This window comes from Microchirus variegatus, assembly GCF_963457635.1.
Source record: "Microchirus variegatus genome assembly, chromosome: 19".
NCBI lineage: Eukaryota > Metazoa > Chordata > Actinopteri > Pleuronectiformes > Soleidae > Microchirus > Microchirus variegatus.
Window position 1 is genome coordinate 2,280,678 of NC_139820.1, and position 27,642 is coordinate 2,308,319.

At 41.7% G+C, this 27,642-nt stretch overlaps 2 protein-coding genes across 4 annotated transcripts; both read left to right on the top strand.

Moving 5' to 3' along the window:
- Nucleotides 1-237: 237 nt before the first annotated feature.
- LOC310940591 (prostaglandin E2 receptor EP1 subtype-like) lies at nucleotides 238-5,483 on the top strand (the record flags this gene model as incomplete). The annotated part of the gene is made up of 2 exons (XM_083905581.1): nucleotides 238-1,140; nucleotides 5,214-5,483. The coding sequence occupies 2 exons, from the start codon at nucleotides 238-240 to the stop codon at nucleotides 5,481-5,483; spliced, it is 1,173 nt and encodes a 390-aa protein (XP_083761707.1).
- A 3,157-nt stretch (nucleotides 5,484-8,640) lies between these two features.
- On the top strand, nucleotides 8,641-25,314 carry LOC310941144 (interleukin enhancer-binding factor 3-like). 3 transcript variants are annotated; one of them, XM_083906260.1, is made up of 20 exons: nucleotides 8,641-8,719; nucleotides 9,025-9,157; nucleotides 10,592-10,703; nucleotides 10,796-11,001; nucleotides 11,098-11,266; nucleotides 12,304-12,484; nucleotides 15,595-15,686; nucleotides 17,813-17,908; nucleotides 18,023-18,134; nucleotides 18,246-18,343; nucleotides 19,665-19,773; nucleotides 19,867-20,004; nucleotides 20,118-20,308; nucleotides 20,386-20,499; nucleotides 20,593-20,724; nucleotides 21,717-21,878; nucleotides 21,973-22,102; nucleotides 22,193-22,231; nucleotides 23,229-23,588; nucleotides 24,793-25,314. In XM_083906260.1, the coding sequence occupies exons 2-20, from the start codon at nucleotides 9,048-9,050 to the stop codon at nucleotides 24,921-24,923; spliced, it is 2,682 nt and encodes an 893-aa protein (XP_083762386.1). In that variant the 5' UTR covers nucleotides 8,641-8,719; nucleotides 9,025-9,047; the 3' UTR covers nucleotides 24,924-25,314. The 3 variants fall into 3 exon arrangements, with proteins under 3 accessions (XP_083762386.1, XP_083762384.1, XP_083762385.1); XM_083906258.1 differs by having other exon boundaries at nucleotides 20,386-20,724; XM_083906259.1 differs by lacking the exon at nucleotides 22,193-22,231 and having other exon boundaries at nucleotides 20,386-20,724.
- The last annotated feature ends 2,328 nt before the right edge of the window (nucleotides 25,315-27,642 follow it).

Here is a 27,642-nt window from a genome sequence, read left to right on the forward strand (position 1 = left end):
TCTGACTTTACTCTCAGAAGTCTGATGTTATTCTCAGAATTCTGACTTTAAAACCCATAATTCTGACTTCTAAAATCCATGTTTTTAATCCTATATCTGTGTAAAAGTCTGAATTAGTTGAACCCTAACTCAGTATGAGTTCTACGTTGATCCGCTGCTTTGGTCTGACCTGAACTGCTCTCTCTTCTCCCGCAGCCTCCCCTTGACTATGGCCGTGGTGACCTTCAGGCTTCAGTGATGTTAGCTCTGAGTCGCTACAACTCCACCGCCTCGCCGCTGCTGCTCCCCCGCCCGTCCAACGACAGCGACAGCGGGGGGAAAGCGGAGGCCCGCGTGGCCGCGGGGGGGCTGCTGTCGGGGGAACAGCAGCAGCAGCTGCAGGGCAACTTCACGCTGGTGCAGCCCACCACCAGCGGCATCATCGTGGTCATCCTGCCCATGACGCTGGGCATCATCTCCAACATCGTGGCCCTCTTCATCCTGGCCAACGCCTACTGCCTGCAGCGCCGGCGCTCCAAAGCCACGTTCCTGCTCTTCGCCACGTCGCTCGTGGTCACCGACTTCGTCGGCCACGTGATCCCCGGCGCCCTGGTGCTGCGCCTCTACCTGCACGGCGGCGTCCGCCCCGAGGACTTTTACACCTCCGACGGCATGTGCCAGTTCCTGGGCGGCAGCATGGTGTTCTTCGGCCTGTGCCCGCTCTTCATGGGCTGCGCCATGGCCGCCGAGCGCTGCCTGGGCGTCACCCGGCCGCTGCTGCACTCGTCGCTGGTCACCAAAACGCGCACGAAGATCTGCCTGTCGGTCATCTGGCTGGCGGCTCTGGGCGTGGCCGTGCTGCCCTGCTTCCAGCTGGGCTCCTACGCCTACCAGGACCCGGGCACCTGGTGCTTCATCAAGGTGCTCAGCGACACCGAGGAGGTGGACGTGGCCTTCGTGGTGCTCTTCTCCGGCCTCGGCCTGAGCTCGCTGGCCGTGGCGCTCGTGTGCAACACCATCAGCGGCCTGACGCTGGTGCTGGCGCGGCTCAGGAGGAGGAAGCCCGGCTCGCACCGCTCCGCCCGCTCCCACGACATAGAGATGGTGGTGCAGCTGGTGGGCATCATGGTCACCTCCTGCATCTGCTGGAGCCCTCTGCTGGTGAGTGTCTGCAAGTGAGGCAAATCGCACGCTCTTAAGAAACAAGGGTCCTTCTACAAGGGCTGAGGTTCTACCTGGAACCATTTGCTTCTTTTCAGGGGTTCTTGGTAACACTAATGGTTCCAGTAAGAACCGTTTTTTTTTTAAAAACGCCTTCCCTGAATAAAGGGTTTTAAAAGGGTTCTTGGTGGAACCCTCCAAAAGGGTTCCAGGTTCTACCTGGAGCCAAAAAGGGTTCTCCTATGAGGACAATAGGAGCTGTAGTCAGACTTCTGACTTTATTCTCAGAAATCTTACTTTATTCTTAGAAGTCTGACAAACTCAGAATTCTTACTTTATTCTCAGAAGTCTGACTTTATTCTAAGAAGTCTGACTTAAACTCAGAAGTCTGACTTTAAAACTCAAAATTCTGACTTTATTCTCAGAAGTCTGACTTTAAAGCTCTGAAGTCTGACTTTAAAACTCATAATTCTGACTTTATACTAAGAAGTCTGACTTAAACTCAGAAGTCTGACTTTAAAACTCAGAATTCTGACTTTAAAACTCAGAATTCTGACTTTATTCTCAGAATTCTTACTTTATTCTTAGAAGTTTGACTTAAACTCAGAAGTCTGACTTTAAAACTCAGAATTCTGACTTAAAAACTCAGAATTCTGACTTTATTCTTAGAAGTCTGACTTTATTCTAAAAAGTCTGACTTAAACTCAGAAATCTGACTTTAAAGCTCTGAAGTCTGACTTTATTCTCAGAATTCTGACTTTAAAGCTCTGAAGTCTGACTTTAAAACTCACAATTCTGACTTTATTCTCAGAATTCTGACTTCTCAAATCCACGTTATTATCCTATCGTATCCTATATAGACTCAAAGATGTGCAGCCATCTGCCTCGGCCGGTTGGGGTGAACGGAAAAATTGTGTGGAGTTGTACGTTTCTACAGGACATGGTTATAGGACTATGATGTCATTTATATAAGCAGCAGCAGCAGCAGCAAAGTAGCCTCGAAACAGGATCTGGATCCTGCAACCTGCAAGATGAGGACACAGCGAGAGAGAGCGAGGGAAGACACAAGGTTAATGATGTCGTATAAGGTCACAAGTGTTCTCACCCCTGAGTGAACTCTGTCCATTTACATTTGAAGGAGGAGGAGGGGTGGAAAAAAAAGCTCAAAAACACCCACTTAAAGTATATTATCAGTAACAGGAAGCCCACACTAATCCATCTCAGAGCGCTCGCTGTCTGAAATCCACTTCAAGGTCTCGTTCTCTCAAATTCAAGGACCGAGCGAAAGCAGAGTTCTTGAGACGTTTGGATCAAGGCTAACGACTGTAATAACAGCTGAAAGGAGACGGGACTCGCACACGCAGACACGTAGTCTTCTCGTTAAGTGAAAACACCTGCTGCAGGGTCTTTAAGAGGCTTTTTTTTTTTTTTTTTTTACTACTTTGTACTTTTTTGTGGCTAATAATCATAATAAGAAGAATAATTCCACTGCAGATAGTTTGGCTCAGTGCAGCACATGTGTTCCAGATAACATTAATGATGATGAGCTGATTAATTACACCATTTACCACCTTTTTTGCTTTTCAAACCTGGCAACCGCTGTTTTTTTTTGTTTTTTTTTGGCACTACGCGGTCCGAAAAAGCCCAGGTGTTTCCCCGATAACACAAGCTAAGTTTCACAAGCGTCTGCCGTTGAAAATACCTTCTCTTTTTGGGCCAATTCCAATTCCTATCTTAAGCCTCAATCTTAACCCTTAATCTTAACTGATCCTCGAAACCAAGGTGTTGAGGGTTATTTTGTCACTTAGAAATGGGACACCCCTTAAATGCAGATACGTCTTCAGACTGTAGGGGGCAGAATAACGCGAAAGCTGCGTCCAGTCTGTCAACTCCAAAAAAGAAGAAGAAGAAGAAGAAGAACGCATTTACGTCAGTTTATTGAAACGTAAGTAAACGATAGCAAACGATCGCTTGTCCGCAACCGGCCGGCTATTGACAAAAGATCGTAAAATAAACGTTACGCGACAATGACGTCAGTAATCCATAATATGGGCCTAAACTAAGATAATACAATGGTTTTCATTGTTTTTATACCTCTATTAACAAAGAAAATACTTTATTTGTAGCGTACTCGTTTCGCTGCTTTCGGCGTCCATCTTTGTTATGGCAAAACACGCAATGCATTCTGGGTAGCCCTTGGGGGTAAATCTCAGCAAAAATCTCGGAAAATCTCAATATTGAGGGCGATACAGCCCTTAAACTCGGCCCTCAACTTAATTTTGCGTGTTTCGACGTAACAAAGATGGCGCCGAAAGCAGCGAAGCGAGCTAATTTGCATCTGTGAATTAGTAGAATTCGTTTTTTAGTTTAGTTGACGGGGTCCATGTACAGAACCGGGTCTATAGCAGAGTTAGCTAACTAGCTAATTTGCGTTTGTGAAATTTAATATAATAATAATAACTTGACCGACAAACGCATCGTAATAAATAATCGCGACGTAAATGCGTTCTTCTTCTTCTTCTTTTTTGGAGTTGACAGACTGGACGCAGCTTTCGCGTTATTCTGCCCCCTACAGTCTGAAGACGGATCTGCATTTAAGGGGTGTCCCATTTCTAAGTGACAAAATAACAGTTACCTAACAGCCAGTTAAGATTAAGGGTTGAGCTTAAGATTGAGGGTTAATACTAATAAATTAATAAAAAAAATAAAAAAAAGATTGTAACGTAGATTTACACATTTACCCCTAAAACAACCCTTTATTATTATTAATAATAATAGTAATAATAATAAAAGTACATCCACATTGACGATAATAAATCTTGGTATACGGTGAGCATTTGTTATTGTGCTATTTTATTATTCCGTCGTATCAAAACCATATTGAGGTATCAAATAACGCAGACTTTAAACCATGATAGTTTAATTTAACCTGAACCAGGCCTTGGCTAAACGACTCCGTCAGGTCAAGGTACAGTCAAGGCCCGACTCTGACGGAGCAGCACGGAATGATTTTGTATATTTTGAATTTGATATTTTTTGAATGACCTTCAGTTCACAAAATTATATTTAAAAAAAAAAAAACAATACTGGTGAATGTCTGCTCTGGAGACTAGCAAAAAAAGTGTTTTTAGTCCATTAACAGTCACTTAAAAGCACATTTGGTTTAAAATACAAGGTTTTTGGTTTTTGCAGCTTTATAATTAGTCTTTAATGTGTAATTTGGGCATTTAAAACAGATTTGCATCTGTGAATTACTAGAATTTGTTTAGTTGACAGGGACCATGTACAGAACCGAGTCAGAGCAGAGTTAGCTAGCTAGCTAATTTGCATCTGTGAATTAGTTTAGTTTATTAGTTTAGTTGACAGGGGCCATATACAGAACCGGGTCTATAGCAGAGTTAGCAACTAGCTAATTTGCATCTGTGAATTAGTAGAATTGGTATAGTTTATTAGTTTAGTTGACGGGGACCATGTACAGAACCGGGTCTATGGCAGTTAGCTAGCTAGCTAATTTGCATCTGTGAATTACTTTAGTTAACAGGGTCCATATACAGAACCGGGTCTATAGCAGAATTTGCTAACTAGCTAGTTTGCATCTGTGAATTAGTTTAGTTGACAGGGACCATGTACAGAACCGTGTCTATAGCAGAGTAAGCTAGCTAACTAATTTGCATCTGTGAATTAGTACAATTAGTTTAGTTTATTTGTTTAGTTTATTAGTTTAGTTGACAGGGACCATGTACAGAACCAGGTCTATAGCAGAGTTAGCTAACTAGCTAATTTGCATCTGTAAATTAGTTTAGTTTATTAGTTTAGTTGACAGGGACCATGTACAGAACCCGGTCTATAGCCGAGTTAGCTAGCTAGCTAATTTGCATCTGTGAATTAGTACAATTAGTTTAGTCTATTCGTTTAGTTTATTAGTTTAGTTGACAGGGACCATGTACTATAGCAGAGTTAGCTAACTAGCTAATGTGAATTAGTAGAATTCACTTGAAAAACATATAGTTTTTTTGTGTTTTCAGTCGTTTGTGGAGCTATTCATTAATTTCATCTCTGTCTCGCGCATGCAGATCTTTGGCCTGATGTCAGTGATCCGCTCCTACATGGGCGCCATCGGCGACGACCTGTCCAGCTACAAGACCCTGATGGTGATGGGCGTGAGGCTGGCCACGTGGAACCAGATCCTGGACCCGTGGGTCTACATCCTGCTGCGGCGCACCGTCCTCCGCAAGATCTACCTCATCGCTAAGTGCCAAGCGGGCCTGAGGGGCAGCGTGCTGGGCCGCTGGGAGCCCACCTCCTTCCCCAGCTCGGACAAGAAGGACGTCAACCACCTGTGACGACGAGCCGGGACGGACGCTAACGTGAAGCGGTTTTAGATATTTTGGGAAAAAAAAAAGGTTCTCGACCGGCCTGCAGTCATTGGTTTCTCCGTTCGCGCGCCATAGAAGCTCGCTAATGCTGTGATTTTGCACAAAAACATCACCGACGTCAAAACTGTTTCAGCCGTCGTGAAGTGAACATTTCCCTCGTGTTTTCCTGTCATTTTTGGGAAACTCAACTTTGATTTTGTTCTCACCGGGTTTTAAAAAGCACAGTGACTTTGTTCTCTCCATTAGAGCTGAGCTGCATCCACTAGAGGGCGCAGTATCACAAGAGTGTGTAATTATTCTGCTGAATGTACTTCATAAAGGAATGTTATTATTCAAATACTGTGGAGTTTGTGAATGTTTCCATGTGTTTTTTTGTTTTTTTTTAAAGATAATTTTATAAGTTAATACTTGAACTGTTGTACCCTCAGTTTGTTGAGGACCTTGTAAATATGTTTGATTGTAAGTAAGACGATGCAATGTGACGTTGTACAAATACATTTTACCCTGAATGTTTTCGGGTTTTCACGTGATTTTCTGAACAAAAAAAACACAGACGTGGTTTTGTCTGGAGTGTTTTTTTCAGTTTTTTTTTTAGTCCAAACTAATTTAAAGGTGCATTATGTAATAAATCTAAATCAACTGGCCATAAAATCCTCCTAATACATAACAACATAAATATAATATAATATAAACTCACCAACAACAACAGTACAGCCAAAATATTTGAATTAAAAAAAATATTTTCATCATGTTTTGGCGTCATGTGGCGCCACCTACCGCCGTCTACCAACCATTGCAGTCAGTAGAGTCCTAGCTGCCGAGCAACCACGGGTTGCCAGTTACGTCAGAAAACGAAACCTAAAAGACCTCTGTATTTTGAATTTGAATGTAGTAACCGTTTTTGGACACATTCTTACATATGGCACCTTTAAAGGTAAACTCTGAATTACTGACTTTAAACTCGGAATTACCGACTTTATTCTCCAAATTCTGACTTTAAATTAAGAATTCTAACTTTATTCTCAGAATTCTGAGTTAACTCAGAATTACTGACTTTAAAACTCATAATTACTGACTTTAAATCTCAGAATTCTGACTTTATTCTTAGAATCCTGACTTTAAATGTCTACCAATCATTGCAGTCAGTAGAGTCTCCGTTGCCGAGCAACCACAGGTTGCCAGTTACGTCAGAAAACGAAACCTAAAAGACCTCGGTATTTTGAATTTGAATGTAGTAACTGTTTTTAGCCACATTCTTACATATGACACCTTTAAAGTTAGACTCGGAATTACTGACTTTATTTCCCAAATTCTGACTTTTAATTAAGAATTCTAACTTTATTCTCAGAATTCTGACTTTAAAGTCAGAATCACTGACTTTATTCTCAGAATTCTGAGTTAACTCAGAATTACTGACTTTAAACTCCAAATTCTGAGTTAATTCTGAATTACTGATTTTAAAACTCAGAACCCTGACTTTAAATCTTAGAATCCTGACTTTAAACGTCTACCGATCATTGCAGTCAGTAGAGTCTCAGCTGCCGAGCGACCACGGGTTGCCAGTTACGTCAGAAAACGAAACCTAAAAAGACCCTTTTTGGGCCACATTCTTACACATATGGCACCTTTAAAGTTATATTGATGTTTAAGATGAGTTTAATCCGTGGGTTTCAACACCAACGTTCAAGACTGCTCTGTTTTTCGGAGCTAGTTAGTGAAAAGAAAACTTTAATGACACCGAATCTCACTCTGCAGTCATAACAAACACCACCCTGCTCGGCGTTCATGGAATTTCTTACTTTTTCACTGCTGCAGCCAACACGAGGTAAAGGATTACTGTCTTTGCAAGCCGCGCATGCACGAGCGTGAAAGACGAGGATTTTGTTTGCATGACCGTGATTACGTGCCTTGCTTATGGACGCTGGTGGACGACCCGTCGCATCCAAGGCAAGAGACAAGTGCAGCTTTGTTTAAAAAAGGATGTGGAGAGGAAATCTGCAGAGAAGAAGGCCGTGCTTTTAAGTCATCTTCTTCTTCCACATCCAGATATCTTCCAGGTCCTAGAGGAGAAGAAGAAGAAGAACCACCGTCACTTATTTAAAGGTGCATTATGTAATAAATCTGGCCATAAAATCCTCCCTAAAATGTCACACAGACTCAGGAATAATGTTCATATAACAAACTGAACTCACCAACAACAACAGTACAGACAAAATATTTGCATAAAAAAAAAATATTTTGCAGGCTGCAAATCATGTTTATGTTTTGAAATCATGTTTTTAGCATGTGGCGCCACCTACCGCCGTCTACCAATCATTGCAGTCACTAGAGTCTCAGCTGCCGAGCGACCGCGGGTTGCCAGTTACGTCAGAAAACTAAACCTAAAAGACCCTTTTTGGCCACATTCTTACATATGGCGCCTTTAACGATAATGTAACAGTTTGCTGCTAATTTAATTTAATTTATTTTATAGATGCATTAAAATCCTTAGAACACAGAGTTTATTTGGGCTGCTTTTTCTCCATGACCATGTTAAAATGTAGAGTTTATACAGAGGCTATACGAATGTGCAATACAGACTGTCTTATATCCTTTTCAGCACACACACACACACAAAAAAAAACGTTTTTATGAACAAAAAGAAAAGAAAAACACTCTAATATTGTGCGTTTTGCACAATTATTCACACTGTATATCATGAGTTGTGTATTATTCTCATATTGCGGAATTACAATACAAAAAAATGCAGGTTTCCCCAGTGCAGAAATAGATAAAATATAGGAAAAATAATATAGAAGTAAGAAAATAAATATACATATGAATATGTTAAATTATCAAGTATCAAGTGTGAATTCCAAATATTCCAAATATTATTTATGTGACTGACTGAGAATCCATTTATTTATTCATTTATGTTAAAATTTAAACTGCGTTTTATAAAATATATTATACGTATTTATATATTTATATAATATATTATATATAATATTAATCTAAATATAAAGAAATTGTATATTGCGTTTTCATTCAACATGCTGTGTCCACTCCGGTCCAGCAGGTGGCGGTACGCGTCCTTTAATGCCTGTGCTCTGAGCCGTCATTCAAGTAGATGAAAGCAAAAAAAAACAACACACAAAAAAACAGTGGCGTTAGCACCGAAAGGATCCCTAGCTTTAGCTGCTTTTACTGTTTCTCTGTCAAAGGTGAGTTCCTCCGTAACTGTGCCGAATTCACGGCGACCGAGTGCCGCGCCGCGGCGTGGTGTGCGTGGGCGTGTAGCTAACGCGAGCTCCGTGACTCGCACCGTTTTACGCCGTGATGTGACTGCGGTACGACAGCTAGCTAGCCATCACCACCACCACGGTAGTAGTAGTAGTAGCAGCAGCGGAGGGGAGTGCGCGGACAGGTGTTTAGCGTGTAACATGATATATATGTGTGTATATATACGACGTCCTCCTCCTCCTACAGTCGCGCACGGTGCTAATAATAACACGGTTGCTTGTTGCAGGCGGTAGCTTCGGTCGTGACAGTATGGCGGCCGCCGCAGCGTCGTGGAGCGAGCACCAGGCGTATAAAGAGCTGCTGTACTGGGACAGTCTGATCCAGGACGGCCACCGGCTCCTGCCGCACGATTTTGACAGGTATTTACACTCACCCACAACACTGCGTGTGGCTCTATGTATTTATATATATAGATAAATAGTTGAAATTACTGCTGCTTTCAGTGTAAATGTGCGAAAGGAAAATCAATAGTATTCTTTATTTACATAATGCATACTTTAGCTACACCACCAAATAATGCATGCACACCTTACACAGTAAACACAATTAATCAGTCAGCGACATCTAGTGGTTTGCGGGAAGTTTAGCACGCGTAGAAGAAGTAAAGTCGGCACATAATGTGAATGTTTGGGGGAATATAGAGCTGCAATTGACGATTATTATCGTTTTTGTCCTTGTTTATAATGATTTCTTTGTGATATGGAGCAAAAATATTCACGTTTAAGAAGCAATGATACAATCCAAAGCGTTGTTGTTGTTTTTTAATTTAACAATAAAAAACACAATACACAACATTCCTTGACAACTAGAGCTGCGAATAACGATTATTTTCGTAATCGATTAGTCTGTCGATTATTTTCGCGATGAATCGTTTGGTCCATATAATCAGGTCAGTGTTTGTGTTTGTCAAACCTGGAAATGAAGATGTTCTCGAACGTCTTGTTTTGTTCACAAACCAAAATGATTCAGTTTTAATGATTTCTTTGTTTACGTGGAGCAAAGAAACCAAGAAAATATTCACGTTTAAGAAGCTAAAACGATCAGAATTCTTGTTTATATCATGAAAAAAGCTTCAAACACATTATCGATTAATTTAGTAATCGATTCATCGTTTCAGCTCTATTGACATCGGTACAGAATATATGACAATGCAAAAAAACAGAAGACATATTAGGGGCTGGCAAGCTGAATAACAACAATGAGTACATTATAAGTAGGTATAATTAAATAAACACATGAATAAATGAGTGAAAGAAAGAATAATGGACAATTAGGGCAGTGCAATAGGTAACCACCTCCTCTTAAAGACATCCGACCGTAATTGTCGAAAATATTGTTTTAATCGTGAAAAAAGCATCAAAAATAGTCGATTAATTTAGTGATCGATTAATAATGAAGTGATTGTTTCAGCTCTATGGGAATCTACTGTTTTTAAGTGGGAATCGTGTTTGATTTAATGAGCTATAATAACTCATTGTACTCTTATACAAGTGGAACTTCTGAGGAAACAAAACAATAACGTCTCTAACAGCACTGTTCGACACAAAAACAAGAGGAAGGCGAGGATGCGAAATGCAACAGATATTGATGGATACGTTAGCTTCACCTGTCTTTGATCTGTACGATAATCACCGTGGCAACCGTGGGTGAATTCCAGGTGACTTACTAATGAATATAGGTGCTGTTTTTATATATATATATATAGGTATATATTTGAAAGCACATGTAAACGTTGAACATTCAAACATACTAAAATGTCGATCGCCTTGTCATAAGTTCCATCCTCTTCTCAGGTACGAGGAGCTGCGCTATTGGTACGACTGCCTGTGCTACGAGGAGGAGCTGCGACAGTACCACGACTACATCGCCGCCGTAGAGGAGATCGAGGATCACCGGCACAATCAGGTTTTTCTTTTTAATCGGAACCGTCTCTTAACTCGAGTGTTTTCAATCGTCGTTTTTGCCAAATAAGCTCCTAACTCCTCCGTTCGATTAAGGAGCCCGATTCCTCCAAGCTCGTCAAGTACGATCGGCGGTGGCGGTCGTACGATCGCCATGTGGTGGACAAGCACTCCGAAGTGTATCCGTCCCCAGAGGAGCTGGCAGCGGTGCAGGACGTCGTCTCCAACGTGGAGTCTGCTCTGAAGTCCGTGTCCGACCAGATGGACACGCCGAAAGACGACAAAGACGCAGAGACGCCGAGGTACGTGGCGTCTCGGCGTCTTCAAATCTCATGAGGCCAAATATGTACGATTGTTTCACGTCGGTGTGTTTTTTTTCTCTCCTTATCTTTTAAAAGTACCAAGTCAAAAGATCCGGTCCTGCGTGGCATAATGCGGGTCGGACTCGTGGCCAAGGGCCTCCTCTTGAAGGGAGACCAGGACCTGGAGCTGGTGCTGCTTTGCTCCGACAAGCCCACGGCCACGTTGCTCCAAGAAGTGGCTGAAAGGCTAACGGCAGAGTTGGAGGTAGGAACGAGTACCTGTTTTGTAAAAAATGATAGGGGCGGGAATCTTTTTAGGATCTCATGATTGGATTCAAAACGACGATTTCTGCATGTATACATGCTTAGATGGAGTTGTTGTAACTGTTGTATAAAAGCAATATCGCATATTGCACAAGTAACAGAAATGAAAGTGCCTCTTTATTAGCGCCGGGCACGTTAAAATGAGTCTCTAACACTAAAAACAGAGGCACAGGTGCACTCCAGTTCAGCTGTAGGCATGCTAACGGAGCTAACTGGTAAACGGTGCCTGGACTCCGGTGCCGCTGCACGTAAAATATGACGTCTTTTTCCGGTCAGTCGTCGTGGAAACGTGCCATGCGTTAACGTGCGTTATTGTATGTTGATGTAAACAATAATACTGCCTTATTTCTTAATTCTTGGCCTTGATCCAGATAATCAGATTAGCCCCATTTAAGCTGGCTAGCAAGCCATCGCCAAAGCCAGCCAGCTAGAAAAAAAAAAAAACATGACGCCACGCGCGTCTTTTCTCCGGTCAGTGGTCGTGGAAACGCGCCATGCGCTAACATGCGTTATTTCATGTTGATGTAAACAATAATACTGCACTTGACCCAACCTAGCTAGCCAGATTAAATTGGGCTACTCTTTGCAATTTTGACAACACAAAAGACTAAACTACGAGTGACTGGAAAAAGATGCGCGTGGCGTCATCTTTACGTGACTCCCGATTGTTAAAATTAGTCTCTAAAGTAATGCTAAACTTTATAAACGGAGGTACGCTGGTGATTTGTAGCGCTGCTCTTTTCCTTTAATAAACAGACCGCTCCATTGTAAGCACGCTAATGGCGCTAAAAGAGCTAACTGAGCTAACCGGTCAGTTGTTGTGGAAATCTGTTAACATACGTTATTTCATGTTGATGTAAAGGATAATACTGCACTTGACCCAACCTAGCTAGCCAGCTTAAATTGGGCTACTCTTTGTAATTTTGACAACACAGAACACTAAAACTTTTGCTAACGTGTTGTTTCTCTCGTCGATAGACCATTTCGTCCGGGACGTACACGGTGAGCCCGTCTGCGGAGGACGCGGCCATCGTCGTGAGCACAAGCCTGCCCAACCTGAATCTGACCGTCCACCTGACATCACCCGCCGTCAGGTCGGAGCCTGAGGAAGAAGCGGCCGAGGGCGAAGCAACCGAGGGCGAATCGGCCGAGGAAGAAGGTAGATATGTTGGTGTAGCCTCAGCTGCTGTACCCACTGGGGTGTGTGTGTGTGTGTGTGTGAGTGTGTGTGTGTGTGTGTGTCCAGTACGCAGACACTGCACTGCTCCACTGATCCAAGCCTTCAAAAATCACGCCCGCATCACCGCGCGAGGCGTCCGTGGAGCTTGTGCAGTGGCTGCGTGACGCCAGTGAACAACCAATCCATGTTGGCTCTTCACTCGTGAGTCCTGTCATTTTTTTATTTTTTATTTAATTAATTTTTTTTTTTGCGACAAAAAAAACTTGGCCACAACCACATTCACCCCCCCCCTCCCCCCCCACCCTCTCTGTAGTCGCTGATGTTGTGAATAACACTGTCTCTCAGTCATAAAACAACTTTGTCTATTCTTGTTGAAGTGTTTTCATGTTTTAAAAGTGAAGGCTTTTTCTCAAGAATAACAGGTCAATGCGCGCAGATGCATGTACTTGATGCTGAACATGTACAGTTTGGCACCGGCTGCAGCAAAACTGATCGGTGACGATGAGCGAAGAGAGAGGGAGAGAGGAGTGTTTTTAGCTTAGTTTTAGCTTCCGTGTTAAAGACGACAGGCCACAGTGGGAGTTTGCTTCAGCTCCGTGTACAGAACCATACCAGTGTCGGTGCAGTTTTGGTCCATAGACTACAAGCCACACTGCAGCTGCACGTTCAAAATGTCCACTGTGTCATATACAAATATTATATATATATATCGCCCTTCACTTACAAATCTGTGTAGCCTTCAGTTTCTCAGATTCTCTTACTTCCTGCCAAAGGAAATTTGACACTCTGGAACTTTTATTTGAAGTCATGACGTAATTGTGATGACTTTGACGTCAGCATTTTATTATAAAGATAATTTAGACGACTGTTGTGTACGTTCTTCTTCACTAGAATTCATTCAATTCATTTTTATTCAACGTCGTCAGGTTGCGTAGCTGCGGCGCCAATTTTTTATCACTTTAATTAAAATATTTGTAACAGTTTTCCCTACTTAAGATGAACGTTAAAGACGGTTGTTTACGTTACACTAACAAAGAGGTTATTATAGTTAACGAAACTACAAAATGAACTAAAATCGGAGCGAAAAAAATGTGCTTAGTTTTTGCCTATTTTTAGTAAATAATATAAGTGTGTTATTACCACAGCAATTTACCAAGGCTGCACCCGTGTGAGCACTAAGGCGTATTACGGGTTTTTAATAGGAAAGCACCAACATGAAAGTTGTTGGCGGAAACACTGGAAGAAATTATTACGCCAATTCTGTACCATTTGTTTTCTTTAATCTAAATTATGTTGTTATGACTGAGACTGTGTGTACTTATTCGGGCTGCAACTAACGCTTATTTCGATAATCGATTGATCTCGTCGAATATTTTTTGGATTCATCGGATAAAAAGGGGGAAAAAAAGCACACAATTTGATTCCACAACGTCGCGTTATACACCGTTTTTCAGCTAATCATCGTCTACCTTTTTTCGGCAAATTTGTGTCCGTTTAGACAGGCAAACGCACGATTGATAAGTGATAAATTAATTGGTCGTTTGATCATTTAAACTGACCTTGGACAGACTTTAAGCGGGAATAGACAGACACGCCTTTTTCCGTGTTAAAAGTCTTTCGGCAAACCGAAAATGCCTTTTTTGAAATTTTTTGGTCAAATTTTGAATCTCGCACCTGGTAAATATTCCCTCCCTATTACAAAAAAAACTTAAACTAGCACAAAAACTAAAACGAGGCAATCGGAGATGGCAGACTTCACCCCAGTGAAGCCTCTGGCGGCCTCTGTTGGTCATGTTGGCAAGTGCAAGTCACACAGAGCAACCAAAAACAATACTTCACTCCATGGGGGGAAGTAATAGAACTAGCAAACCCTCTTTAAAAGCTAATTAAAACTATCAAATCTTATAAACAAAAAGTCAAAACTATTATAACCTGTTTCGGTCGCGTTGTTTCCGTGTTAAAAGTTTTTCGGCCGAACACTTTGGGTATTTTTTCCGGCCGATATGTTTCAGTCGCCGAATTTTCGGTGCATCTCTAACAAAAAACGAGGCAATCGGAGATGGCAGACTTCACCCCAGTCACGCAACAAGCCTCTGGCGGCCTCTGTTGGTCATGTTGGCAAGTGCAAGTCACACAGAGCCACCAAAAACAATACTTCACTCCGTGGGGTATAGTAATAATAAAACTAGCAAACCCTCTCTAAATGTTAATGAAAACTAATTAGAGCTGAGCACGTTATTGCGCTAACGGCGTCAACGTTAACGCACGTAAAAACATGACGTCACGTGTCTCTAAGGTAACGCTAAACTTTAAAAACAGAGGTTTTTAGGTCCAGGTACGCTGGTTATTTGTAGCGCCACTCTTTTCGTTTTTATTAACGGACCGATCCACTTCCACTGTAGGCGCGCTAAAGGAGCTAACGGAGCTAACTGGTAAACTCGACTCGATAAGCTCTTACAGGTAGAGTCGCTGACTTCCTGTTGTGACACGCGGCTCAAAACTTGCACAAAGCTGGTATGGCTCTTTGTGTCTCTGACTTTTTAAAGCCCTGTTGGATCATTCGTGTCATTGTTATATTTATTTATATCTATATATATCTATATAAAACAGGAGCTCCCATCAATTTTGCTGCAGTTTGGCGCAGACGTGTAGATTTCTTTAAATCAATGATTGTGATCATTCTTTTTTTTTTTTTTTTTTTTTACAACTGACTGCCTTTTAGTTTGTCAAGTTTTTTTAGGAATGCTGGACCTTTGACCAACTGGACACACTGTCTCAGGAGGGGGGGAAAGCAGCAAACCCATGCCTGTGCAGCTCAAGGGAAAGAGGGGGGCGCTAGCTAGAGTGACACGGACAACATGCTATACCATGTTGTATGGTTATACCATTGTGTCTTTATTTACATATATATATATGACAGAGGAGTTAAGCGTTTGTTGGGAGCAAAGGTTTTAGGTTTTTGGGACACCCTCCCCCCCCCCTTCCCTGCTGCTGGTTTGTGGAAAGCTGCTTCTCCCTGAGCTGCAAGACAGAGCCAACCCCCTTGGTCAAACTGTACCTCTTTCTTCTTACCCCACCCTCGACAATAGAAACGCGAACAGTCAACGATCCGCTGGACGTTCTGGACAGGCAGAAATGCCTTACCGCCTTGGCGTCTCTCCGCCACGCCAAGTGGTTCCAGGTTTGCATTCACGTCCTTATTTGTACATAAGGTTGAACTTTTGTTCCTTTTTTGAATCATCTTTTGTTTTGGTTTTTTTTTTTATGTTGTGTTGTTTTCCTCTTAGAGACGTAAAACTGTGCTTTTGATGTGTTGTATAATAATGGAGAAGTGATCTGCTGTTTCACACCAATGACACATTTAAAGGTCCCATATTATACCCTAAGTTAGCATAGCTCCCTGGTGTCCTAATGAACATGTCTGTGACATGTCAAAACAGTAAAACGAATGGTCTTAAGGGACAGGAAATGACATCAGGCACAGAGGCTACTGGGCGCTAACAGAAGTTAACATTTGGAAAAGTGATCAGTGGACAGATAAATCCTCTGAGGCTGGACAATTGTGTAGAACTCTGTGCTGCACTGTGGAGCCAAGAAAATAACTTTTCGCCGTCTTTGTGGACTTCCGGTTTTCGGATGCCGTCGCCTGCACTCTCCCGTGTTTTACGGACTAAGCGGAGCTCCGCGAGACAACAATTCAGTAGCCACAGAGGCTACTGGGAGCTAACAGCAGTTAGCATTTGGAAAAGTGATCATTTGCAGGCTCTAGCAGGCACAACATGTATGCACTGGATAGATAAATCATCTGAGGCTGGAAATTTGTGTAGAACTCTGTGCTGCACAAAGCAGAGCTCCGTGAGACGACAATTCAGCCACAGAGGCTACTGGGAGCTAACAGCAGTTAGCATTTGGAAAAGTGTTCATTTGCAGGCTCTAGCAGGCACAACATGTATGCACTGGATAGATAAATCATCTGAGGCTGGAAAGTTGTGTAGAACTCTGTGCTGCACAAAGCAGAGCTCCGTGAGACGACAATTCAGCCACAGAGGCTACTGGGAGCTAACAGCAGCTAGCATTTGGAAAAGTGTTCATTTGCAGGCACATTGACGTCATATATAACATGTATCCGACTGGACAGATAAATCCTCTGAGGCTGGAAATTTGCGTAGCACTCTGTGCTGCACTGTGGAGCCAAGAATAGTACTTTTCGCCGACTTCCGGTTTTTGGATACCGTTGCCGTCATATATAACATGCATCCACTGGACAGATAAATCTCCGAGGCTGCAAGTTTGTGTAGAACTCTGTGCTGCACTGTGGAGCCAAGAAAATAACTTTTCGCCGACTTTGCGGACTTCCGGTTTTCGGATGCTGTCGCCTGCACTCTCGCGTGTTTTACGGGCAAAGCAGAGCTCCGCGAGACAACAATTCAGTAGCCACAGAGGCTACTGGGAGCTAACGGCAGTTAGCATTTGGAAAAGTGTTCATTTGCAGGCACATTGCCGTCATATATAACGTGTATCCGACTGGACAGATAAATCCTCTGAGGCTGGAAATTTGCGTAGCACTCTGTGCTGCACTGTGGAGCCAAGAATAGAACTTTCTCGCCGACTTCCGGTTTTCGGATACCGTTGCCCTCGCCAGCATTCTCGCGTGTTTTACAGACAAAGCGGAGCTCCGCGAGACGACAATTCAGCCACAGAGGCTACTGGGAGCTAACAGCAGTTAGCATTTGGAAAAGTGTTCATTTGCAGGCACATTGCCGTCATATACAACACGTATCCGACTGGACAGATAAATCCTCTGAGGCTGGAAATTTGCGTAGCACTCTGTGCTGCACTGTGGAGCCAAGAATAGAACTTTTCGCCGATTTCCGGTTTTCGGATACCGTTGCCCTCTCCAGCACTCTAGCGTGTTTTTACGGACAAAGCCGAGCTCCACGAGACGACAATTCCAGGAATTTAGCACATCGTGTCGTCCCAAGGAGCGCGGAAGTCAACATTATCTCCTGTACTTAGAATTCACACTTTACCGACTGGTAGGTTCCAAATATAAGGATTTAAATGATTAAAAAGTTGATTTTTGCTATAATATGGGACCTTTAAATAAATCATCGGTATCAACACGACACGTTTGAACAGCGTAAGAGTCTAATGCTTAACGTAATAAACGGAAGGCTCGGTTCTTCTGACTTTTTCCATGCTGTGGTTCTTTATTGTGAGAACCCAGAAAGCACAGTGGTCATCATCAGGTCGCAGCGACGCCGCCCGCTCCTCTTGAGTCCAACTGCCTTCTCTTTGTGTCTCTAGGCCAAAGTCAGCGGCCTGAGTTCTGCCGTCATTGTCATCCGCGTCATGAGGGACTTGTGTAACCGCGTTCCCACCTGGACGCCGCTCACCGGATGGGTAAGGACGAACGTTTCCCAGCGCCGTCGGCAACCCCGATGACGGAATTAGAACAGAAATAGCGATATTGTTTATTGATATCGGTGTATCCACGTTTATTTCCTCTCCACGCAGCCTCTTGAACTGCTGGTGGAGAAGGCGATCGCCACGTGTGAGAGGCCGCTGGGAGCAGGAGAGGCCTTCCGCCGGGTGTTTGAGTGCGTCGCCTCTGGAATTCTCCTGCGAGGTGAGCTTCGTCGACACATGTTCGTATCCTGCGACCTGACTTGTATTTATTTTTTTATTTATTTATTTATTTATTTATTTAACTGAGCTGTGTGTGTGTGTGTGCGCACAGACGGCCCAGGAATCAAAGACCCCTGTGAAAAGGAACCGATTGACGCCGCTGAAAAGTTAACGCCGCAGCAGTGCGAAGACATCACGCAGAGCGCTCAGGTAAAGCGAGGCGGAAAACAAACTTGTGTTTCTGAAGGGTAGAAAAAAGGGTAGAAAATATTAAAGAAGCTGAAAAATGACAGAAACATGAAAATATTCACATTTAAAAAGCTGTAAAATGACAGAAACATGAAAATATTCACATTTAAGAAGCTGAAAAAATGACAAAGTAGAAAATATTCACATTTAAGAATCGGAAAAATGACAGAAACTAAAAAATAGTCACATATAAGAAGCTGAAAAATGACAGAAACATGAAAATATTCACATTTAAGAAGCTGGAAAATGACAGAAAGTAGAAATTATTCACATTTAAGAAGCTGAAAAATGACAAACACGAAAATATTCACATTTAAGAAGCTGAAAAATGACAGAAAGTAGAAAATATTCACATTTAAGAAGCTGAAAAATCACAAAGTAGAAAATATTTGCATTTAAGAAGCTGAAAAATTGCAGAAAGTAGAAAATATTCACATTTAAGAAGCTGAAAAATGACAGAAAGTAGAAAATATTCACATTTAAGAAGCTGAAAAATGACAGAAAGTAGAAAATATTCACATTTAAGAAGCTGAAAAATTACAGAAAGTAGAAAATATTCACATTTAAGAAGCTGAAAAATTACAGAAACGTGAAAATATTCACATTTAAGAAGCTGAAAAATGACAGAAAGTAGAAAATATTCACATTTAAGAAGCTGAAAAATTACAGAAAGTAGAAAATATTCACATTTAAGAAGCTGAAAAATTACAGAAACGTGAAAATATTCACATTTAAGAAGCTGAAAAATGACAGAAACATGAAAATATTCACATTTAAGAAGCTGAAAAATTACAGAAACGTGAAAATATTCACATTTAAGAAGCTGAAAAATGACAGAAACATGAAAATATTCACGTTTAAGAAGCTGAAAAATGACAATAACATGAAAATATTCACATTTAAGAAGCTGAAAAATGACAGAAACATGAAAATATTCACATTTAAGAAGCTGAAAAATAACAGAAACATGAAAATATTCACATTTAAGAAGCTGAAAAATGACAGAGACATGAAAATATTCACATTTAAGAAGCTGAAAAATGACAGAAACTAGAAAATATTCACATTTAAGAAGCTGAAAAATGACAGAAACATGAAAATATTCACATTTAAGAAGCTGAAAAATGACAGAAACATGAAAATATTCACATTTAAGAAGCTGGAAAATGACAATAACATGAAAATATTCACATTTAAGAAGCTGAAAAATAACAGAAACATGAAAATATTCACATTTAAGAAGCTGAAGAATGACAAAAGCGACTGTTTTCATGTTTCCCAGTTCGCCTTGAGGCTGTGTGCGTTTGGACAGATGCACAAAGTCGTGGGGCGGGAGTACATCCCTGTGAAACTGCACAAATCCTTTGACGTTGGCGGCAATGAAGACGCAGGTACGCCACCGTCGCCGTGCGGTCCGACTTTTCTCATCTCCACGTGTCGATCGGAGAAACCATATTTTTGTGTTTTCGTCTTGCGTCTCGTAGCCCAGATCCCTCCGGCTCTGTCGTCCGTCAGTCTGCCGGCCAAGAGGCCGTACAACGAGCTGGACCGAGACGAGACGGCGTCGCAGCTCCACGGCAAAGCCAGGAAGTTCGCCAAGTTCCAGAAAGGAAGGAAATCATGTCAGTAACGATTGAATACGTCACAACATGATCTGGATTCCTTATCACGTTTTGGTGAATACAACAAATATTAAAGTGCTTTTTTTCTCCGCTCTCTCTCTTCGTCTTCGTAGTCACCGAGGATTTCAACATCAACGCAGTGATGCGTCTGAACCAGTACAGACCCGGCCTGGAGTACCGCCTCCTGTCTCAGACCGGTCCGGTCCACGAGCCGGTCTTCACCATGGCCGTGGACCTGAACGCCGTCACGTACGAGTCCACGGGGCCGTCCAAGCGAGCCGCCAAGCTCAACGTGGCCACCAAGGTGCGAGGGCTTTCACTGCGTTGGTCATCTGTCGGGAGATTAGGATTATATTTTCGTCACTCTCATTATTCCTGCAGGTCCTGCAGGATCTGGGCCTCCCGACGGGCTCGGAAACAAAGCCCGAAACCAGCGAGGACGTTGAAGGAACGGCGAAGGACTCGTCGGCTGCAGCCTCGACTACGTCAGAAGATGTACGCCTCACTCTCCTCTCCTCACTACTCATGTATCCGTGTATTTTATTGATTTATTTAACCGAAACGGTCGTTTTTGTCCGCTTGAAACAGAGCGGTATGGGACCCATCCTGACCAAACACGGCAAGAACCCGGTGATGGAGCTCAACGAGAAGCGACGCAGCCTGAAGTACGAGCTGTCCGCTGAGACGGGAGGCTCCCACGAAAAGTGTTTCGTCATGGAGGCGAGTCGGCATCGTCGCACGCCTAATATTCACATTTAAGAAGCTGAAGAATCGCAGAAACTGGAAAATATTCACATTTAAGAAGCTGAAAAATGACAGAAACGCGAAAATATTCACATTTAAGAAGCTGAAAAATATAAGAAATTTAAAAATATTCACATTTTAGAAGCTGAAAAATGACAGAAACATGAAAATATTCACGTTTTAGAAGCTGAAAAATGACAGAAACACAAAAATATTCACATTTAAGAAGCTGAAAAATGACAGAAAAGAAAAAAAATTCACATTTAAGAAGCTGAAAAATATAAGAAATTTAAAAATATTCACATTTTAGAAGCTGAAAAATGACAGAAACATGAAAATATTCATGTTTTAGAAGCTGAAAAATGACAGAAACACAAAAATATTCACATTTTAGAAGCTGAAAAATGACAGGAAGGAAAAAAATATTCACATTGAAGAAGCTGAAAAGTCACAGAAAGTAGAGAATATTCATATTTAAAAAGCTGAAAAATGACAGAAACACAAAAATATTCACATTTAAAAAGCTGGAAGTAGAAATTATTCACATTTTAGAAGCTGAAAAATGACAGAAACATGAAAATATTCACATTTAAGAAGCTGAAAAATGACAGAAACATGAAAATATTCACATTTAAGAAGCTGAAAAATGACAGAAACACAAAAATATTCACATTTAAGAAGCTGAAAAATTACAGAAAGTAGAAAATATTCACATTTAAGAAGCTGAAAAATGACAGAAACGTGAAAATATTCACATTTAAGAAGCTGAAAAATGAAAGAAACTGAAAAATGATAACGTTTTAGAAGCTGAAAAATGACAGAAACATGAAAATATTCACATTTACGAAGCTGAAAAATGACAGAAACACAAAAATATTCACATTTAAGAAGCTGAAAAATGACAGAAACATGAAAATATTCACATTAATTGTAAAAGGAACTCTTCATCTCTGTCTCTTGTCTCTCAGGTGGAGGTGGACGGGCAGAAGTTCAAAGGCCGAGGCTCCAATAAGAAGGAGGCGAAGGCGTTCGCTGCCCTCGCTGCTCTGGAGAAGCTCTTCCCAGATGACAGTGGAATGTCAAACCCCAGCAGAAACTTCACAAAGAAGAAGCTCACGTACACCGACATGGTATCACGGCCCACCTCCCGTTTCTTTAACCCGTGTCAGACGACGATTGTTTTTCACGATCAAATGAAATGACTCCCGTGTCGTGTTTCCGCAGCACATCCCAGGTTTTGGGACCATTCGTGGAATTCCCTCGGACTCCGCCTCCCGTGGCTGGGGGGGTCCCCACAGAGGTCGAGGCAGGGGCCGGGGCAAACCGTTCTCTTCGGGACCCAGCTACAACAACAGTAAGAAACCGCCGTACAAAGAAGCGTGCGTCATGTCACCTCGATGAGGAAAATCAACTGAACTGGTTTCTCTCCGTTGTTTTTGAAAAGCCAACTACAGTTATGAGGGCGGCTCTGGCGCAGGCTACCGTAAGTATCCGCTACTCGCCTTTGCTGTGTCACGCTCGTTTACGTTGGGTGCGAATCGCCAAAATGGACACCAAATATTCCAAAATGGCCGACTTCCTGTTGAGTCGAGGCCCTGGTTACGGTCGACTTTATTATTCGTCTTGATCGATAACATCTTCCCGCCAAGTTTCGTGAAATTCGGCGGAACTCGAGCGTGTGCCGAAGTCTTAGGTCACTTCCTGTTTCGCAGCGAATGGTCAAAAGTCGCCAAAACGCACAGGGTCGTTGTGGGGGCCCCCGTTTTGAATCCGCAAAACCTTTCGACAACTGGCGCGCGTTCGCTCATTTACGTAGGGTGCAAATCGCCAAAATGGACGCCAAATATTCCAAAATGGCCGACTTTCTGTTGAGTTGAGGCCATGGTTACGGTCGACTTTTTTGTTCGTCTTGGTCTATAACATCCTCCCGCCAAGTTTCGGAAAATTCGGTGGAACTCGAACGTGTGCCGAAGTCATAGTGCACTTCCTCTTTCGTAGCAAATGGTCGAAATTCGTGGCCACGCCGCTTTGAATCCGCGAAACCTTTCGACAACTTTTCACCTTTGTGTCTACTACAAATTTTTTTTTTTTTTGCATGTTCTTTTATGTGGGTACGACATACTCGCTCAGACGAGTTCGCTCATTTACGTAGGGTTGCACATCGGCAAAATTCAAAATGGCCGACTTCCTGTCGCGCTCAGGCTATGGTTACGGTCGACTTTTTTGTTCGTCCTGATCGGTAACGTCTTCTCGCCGAGTTTCGGGAAATTCGGTGGAACTCAATTTTGTCTCCGTTTTCACCTTAGGGGGCGCTACAGAGCCCTTGAGCAACACACGGTTACTATGCAAATATGTCATTTTCGCCAGTCCTGACCTCCATGCCAAGTTTCAAGAATTTTTATGCACGTTATAACGCCCCTCAAAAATGACCACAAATCTACGGATATAATAATAATCTGAAGTTTTTTGGGTTTTTTTAGATAATCTCTACGGTAACAACGCAGCCAAAGCCACCGGATCGGGGGAATCGGACGGCAGCGCCGGCTACGGCACTTTTTACCCCGAGAGCAGCAGCGGCAGCGCCGCCGCCTCCGCCGCCACGTATTCCTGCCCGCCCTCCTCCAACGTAAACCCCGACTCCGGCGACACAAAGGGAGAGAGCTACCAGTCGATGCCGCCCCCTGCTGACCAGGAGAGCCCTTACAGCTACGGCTACGGCGACGAGAAGAAGAAGATGCTGACGCAGAGTTCCAGCGAGGCCCAGGGAGGAAACTACTCCATGTACAGCACGGCTTACCCCAGCTCAGTGACGGGAGGCCAAGTGTATAACAATAATTATGGTGAGTGACGGTGTCGCGAGTGGGAATCCACTTCCTGCTATGCTACGCGCTATGTTACGTATTACTACGAGTATGGAATTAGATTTGCGTCAATCAAAACACTTTTTAAGAAGGAAATCAAATATCGATTTAATTTAATTGTATTTTATTGTTTGAAAATCCACTTGGTTCTTGGCGCTCCCTCGCTTGTTCTTTGCATCGTGGTTTTCTCGTTTGTGGGCGGGCCTTAGGAAGCTGCCCGCTGATTGGCTACTGCGTTTTAGAGTGACGGCTCAATGGAGCGGAACTCCGCCTGGAACTCGTTCCCCGAGTTATCCCGGTCGACATCCGACAAAATAATTGTAAATATCTAACGGACTTTTGTCAGATTATATGATGGAGCATGAAAAGCAAGTGAGGGAGCGCAAAACAAGTGAGGGAGCGCAAACAACAAGTGAGGGAGAGCAAACAACAAGTGAGGTAGCGTAAACAACAAGTGAGGGAGAGCAAACGAGTGAGGGAGCGTAAACAACAAGTGAGGGAGCACAAAACAAGTAAGGGAGCGCATAACAAGTGAGGGAGCGCAAAGAATTGGTGAGGAAGCGCAAAAAACAAATGAGGGAGCGCATAACAAGTGAGGGAGCGCAAAGAATTAGTGAGGAAGCGCAAAAAACATGAGGGAGCGCAAAGAACAAGTGAGGGAGTGCAAACAAGTGAGGGAGCGCAAACAACAAATGAGGGAGCGCAAACAACAAGTGAGGGAGCGCATAACAAGTGAGGGAGCGCAAAGAATTAGTGAGGAAGCGCAAAAAACAAATGAGGGAGTGCAAAGAACAAGTAAGGGAGCGCAAACAACAAGTGAGGGAGCGCAAACAACAAGTGAGGGAGCGCAAACAAGTGATGGAGCGCAAATAACAAGTGAGGTAGCGCAAAACAAGTGAGGGAGCGCAAACAACAAGTGAGGGAGCACAAACAAGTGATGTAGCGCGAAGAACAAGTGAGGAAGCGCAAATAATTAGTGAAGAAGCGCAAAAAACAAATGAGGGAGTGCAAAGAACAAGTGAGGAAGCAAAGAGAACAAATGTATTTTCAAACAATAAAATACAATATTTTTGAAGGATTAAATCGACATTTTATTTAATTAAAACGTTTATTTTGTTTTTGAAAATATATCTTAGACGAACACTAAAATGACTCGTGGTTTTTGCGTTTTTTCCTGCCTCAGGCTGGGAGAACCAGTCGTCCTGGGGGAATCAGCAGAGCTACAACATGTACCAGGGCTACGAAGGACAACAGAACCAGAGCTCGTACTCTGGATACAGCAACGACGACAACAACAGCAACATGAATTATTAAAGACCACACACACACACACACACACACACACACGTGTACAGACTCCTCCCCCTCATCTTCTGAATCTGACTTCCTGTGAATAGATTTTATCGCGGCGTTCCCTTCTTCCCGCCTCAGAAACGTGATGTATTTTTTGTTTTGCTGACTGTTGACGTCTGTGGTGAAAAGTCATTTTAGAGTTTTCTTTTAACTGATGCAGCCGCTGTGTGCATGTTGACGTGTGAGGAAGAAAAAACAACAACAACAAAAACATGCTCTGTTCATTCATTTCTTTAGTGTTTTTTTATTATTATTATTATTATTATTATTATTTCTAGCATACTGGTTCTGTGTTGGCGTATGGGTTTGATTTGATGCTGCTTGTTGTTGCCCATTTATGTCACAAAATGTCTACTAACTGAAAAATAAACGACTCTTACTTTGGAGTTTGTGACGACTATTTCTGATCGTCTCCTTGAACAGGATTTGAATCATCGCAGGTTAACTTGAGCTTGAGACACTTGAGAAAAATTCCAGGGTTATTCCTGCACACGTGTGTTAGCGAGGAGGTTTTTCTGTAGGCGTGTGCGTCCATGATATCAAGATATGTGTTAAGGTCATAAATGTATATATTATATACTGTTATAACAGCCACAAAACAGCAAACTGAACAGAAAATGAAGAGAAATTACAAAATGAGATCTCATGAATTAATTTTTTAAAATCTCATAATTATGGCATTTACCCTCGCAATTTAGAATATTATTATAATTTCTCTAATTTTTTTCAAATTTTTCTCATAATTTCGATTCAATTATGACTTTAATCTTATAATTATGACTTATCTCATAATTCTGTATTTAATCTCATAATTTAGACTTTTTTTATCATATCTTTGACTTTTTATCTCATAATTCCGATTATCAATCTCATAATTTTGATTTTTTTTTTTCCATTTCATAATTCTGACTTTAATCTCAATTTAGACTTTTTTAAATCTCATAATTTCAACTTTTTTTAAACTTATAATTTCGACCTTTCAAAATGTTGACTTTTTATCTCATAATATCGATTTTTAATCTCATTTTTTTCATCTCATAATTATGACTTTTTAATCTCATAATTACATTTTTTTATATCATGATTATGACTTTTTATCTCATAATTATGACTTTTTATCTCATAATTATAACTTTTTACCTCATAATTATGACTTTTTATCTCATTATATGACTTTTTACCTCATAACTGTAACTTTTTATCTCATAATTATAACTTTTTATCTCATATGACTTTTTACCTCATAATTATAACTTTTTATCTCGTAATTATAACTTTTTATCTCATTATATGACTTTTTTATCTCATTATATGACTTTTTTATCTCATATGACTTTTTATCTCATTATATGACTTTTTATCTCATTATATGACTTTTTATCTCATTATATGACTTTTTTATCTCATTATATGACTTTTTTCTCATATGACTTTTTTATCTCATTATATGACTTTTTTAATCTCATTATATGACTTTTTATCTCATTATATGACTTTTTTATCTCATTATCTGACTTTTTTCTCATATGACTTTTTTATCTCATTATATGACTTTTTTAATCTCATTATATGACTTTTTTATCTCATTATATGACTTTTTACCTCATAATTGTAACTTTTTATCTCATTATATGACTTTTTACCTCATAATTATAACTTTTTATCTCATAATTATAACTTTTTATCTCATAATTATAACTTTTTATCTCATTATATGACTTTTTATCTCATTATATGACTTTTTTTTATCTCATTATATGACTTTTTATCTCATTATATGACTTTTTTTATCTCATTATATGACTTTTTACCTCATAATTATGACTATAATTCACGGTGGTTTCCCGTGTCCCTAACAAAGCGGCTGCTCTGTTGTTTCCTGTTCTCAGTCGAGCCGACGCGTATTTTTAGAGGGAAAAAACGAGTGATTAACACAGCGGAGGAACAAGTGGAGTCTGGACAGCGGCTATAAAAACCTCTGCAGGTCACATGAGGTCACATGGATCAGCCTCCAGTCCTCAGGCTGAGTCACAGCCTCCTCCATAAAAGGACGAGGACAGATCTGAGGACAGATCTGAGGACGCAGACGTGTCCTGAAGACGTGTCCTGAAGACGTGTCCTGAAGACGTGTCCTGAAGACGTGTCCTGAAGACGTGTCCTGAAGACGTGTCCTGAAGACGTGTCCTGAAGACGTGTCCTGAAGACGTGTCCTGAAGACGTGTCCTGAAGACGTGTCCTGAAGACGTGTCCTGAAGACGTGTCCTGAAGACGTGTCCTGAAGACACCTTCATCAGCCGTGAGTGGTTTTTTATCTTTGACCTTGTTTCTGTTCAGCTCACACATTAGAGATTAGATAACGACTGACTGGTGCCCGTCAGCCTCCATCATCTTCAGCTGGACTGTGTCTTCAGCCAATCACAAGGCACCATTAGGCATAAAGAGACCAGAGAGCATGCTGGGAGTTTTTTTTTTTTTCTTTTGTTTGGTGTTGTAAGGTTTGTGGGAAGGTGAGAGGAAGCAGAGGCTAACGGTGAGTTACAGCTGTGGGTTTGTCGCGTTTCCTCTTCTGAGCCGAGTTTCCTCTTATTTCTGACTCTGTAAAGTTTTCTGAAGGTTTTCTGAAGGTTTTCTGAAAAGGTTTTTTTTTTTAGCACACTTGTGTGTTTCTTGTCTGTTAAAG

Coding starts and splice junctions, on each gene's coding strand:
- LOC310941144 (XM_083906258.1), top strand. CDS start 9,048: ATGGCGGCCGCCGCAGCGTCGTGGAGCGAGCACCAGGCGTATAAAGAG. Junction 19,774..19,866: donor TGGCGGCAATGAAGACGCAG/GTACGCCACCGT, acceptor TGCGTCTCGTAG/CCCAGATCCCTCCGGCTCTG. Junction 21,879..21,972: donor AGCTCACGTACACCGACATG/GTATCACGGCCC, acceptor GTGTTTCCGCAG/CACATCCCAGGTTTTGGGAC.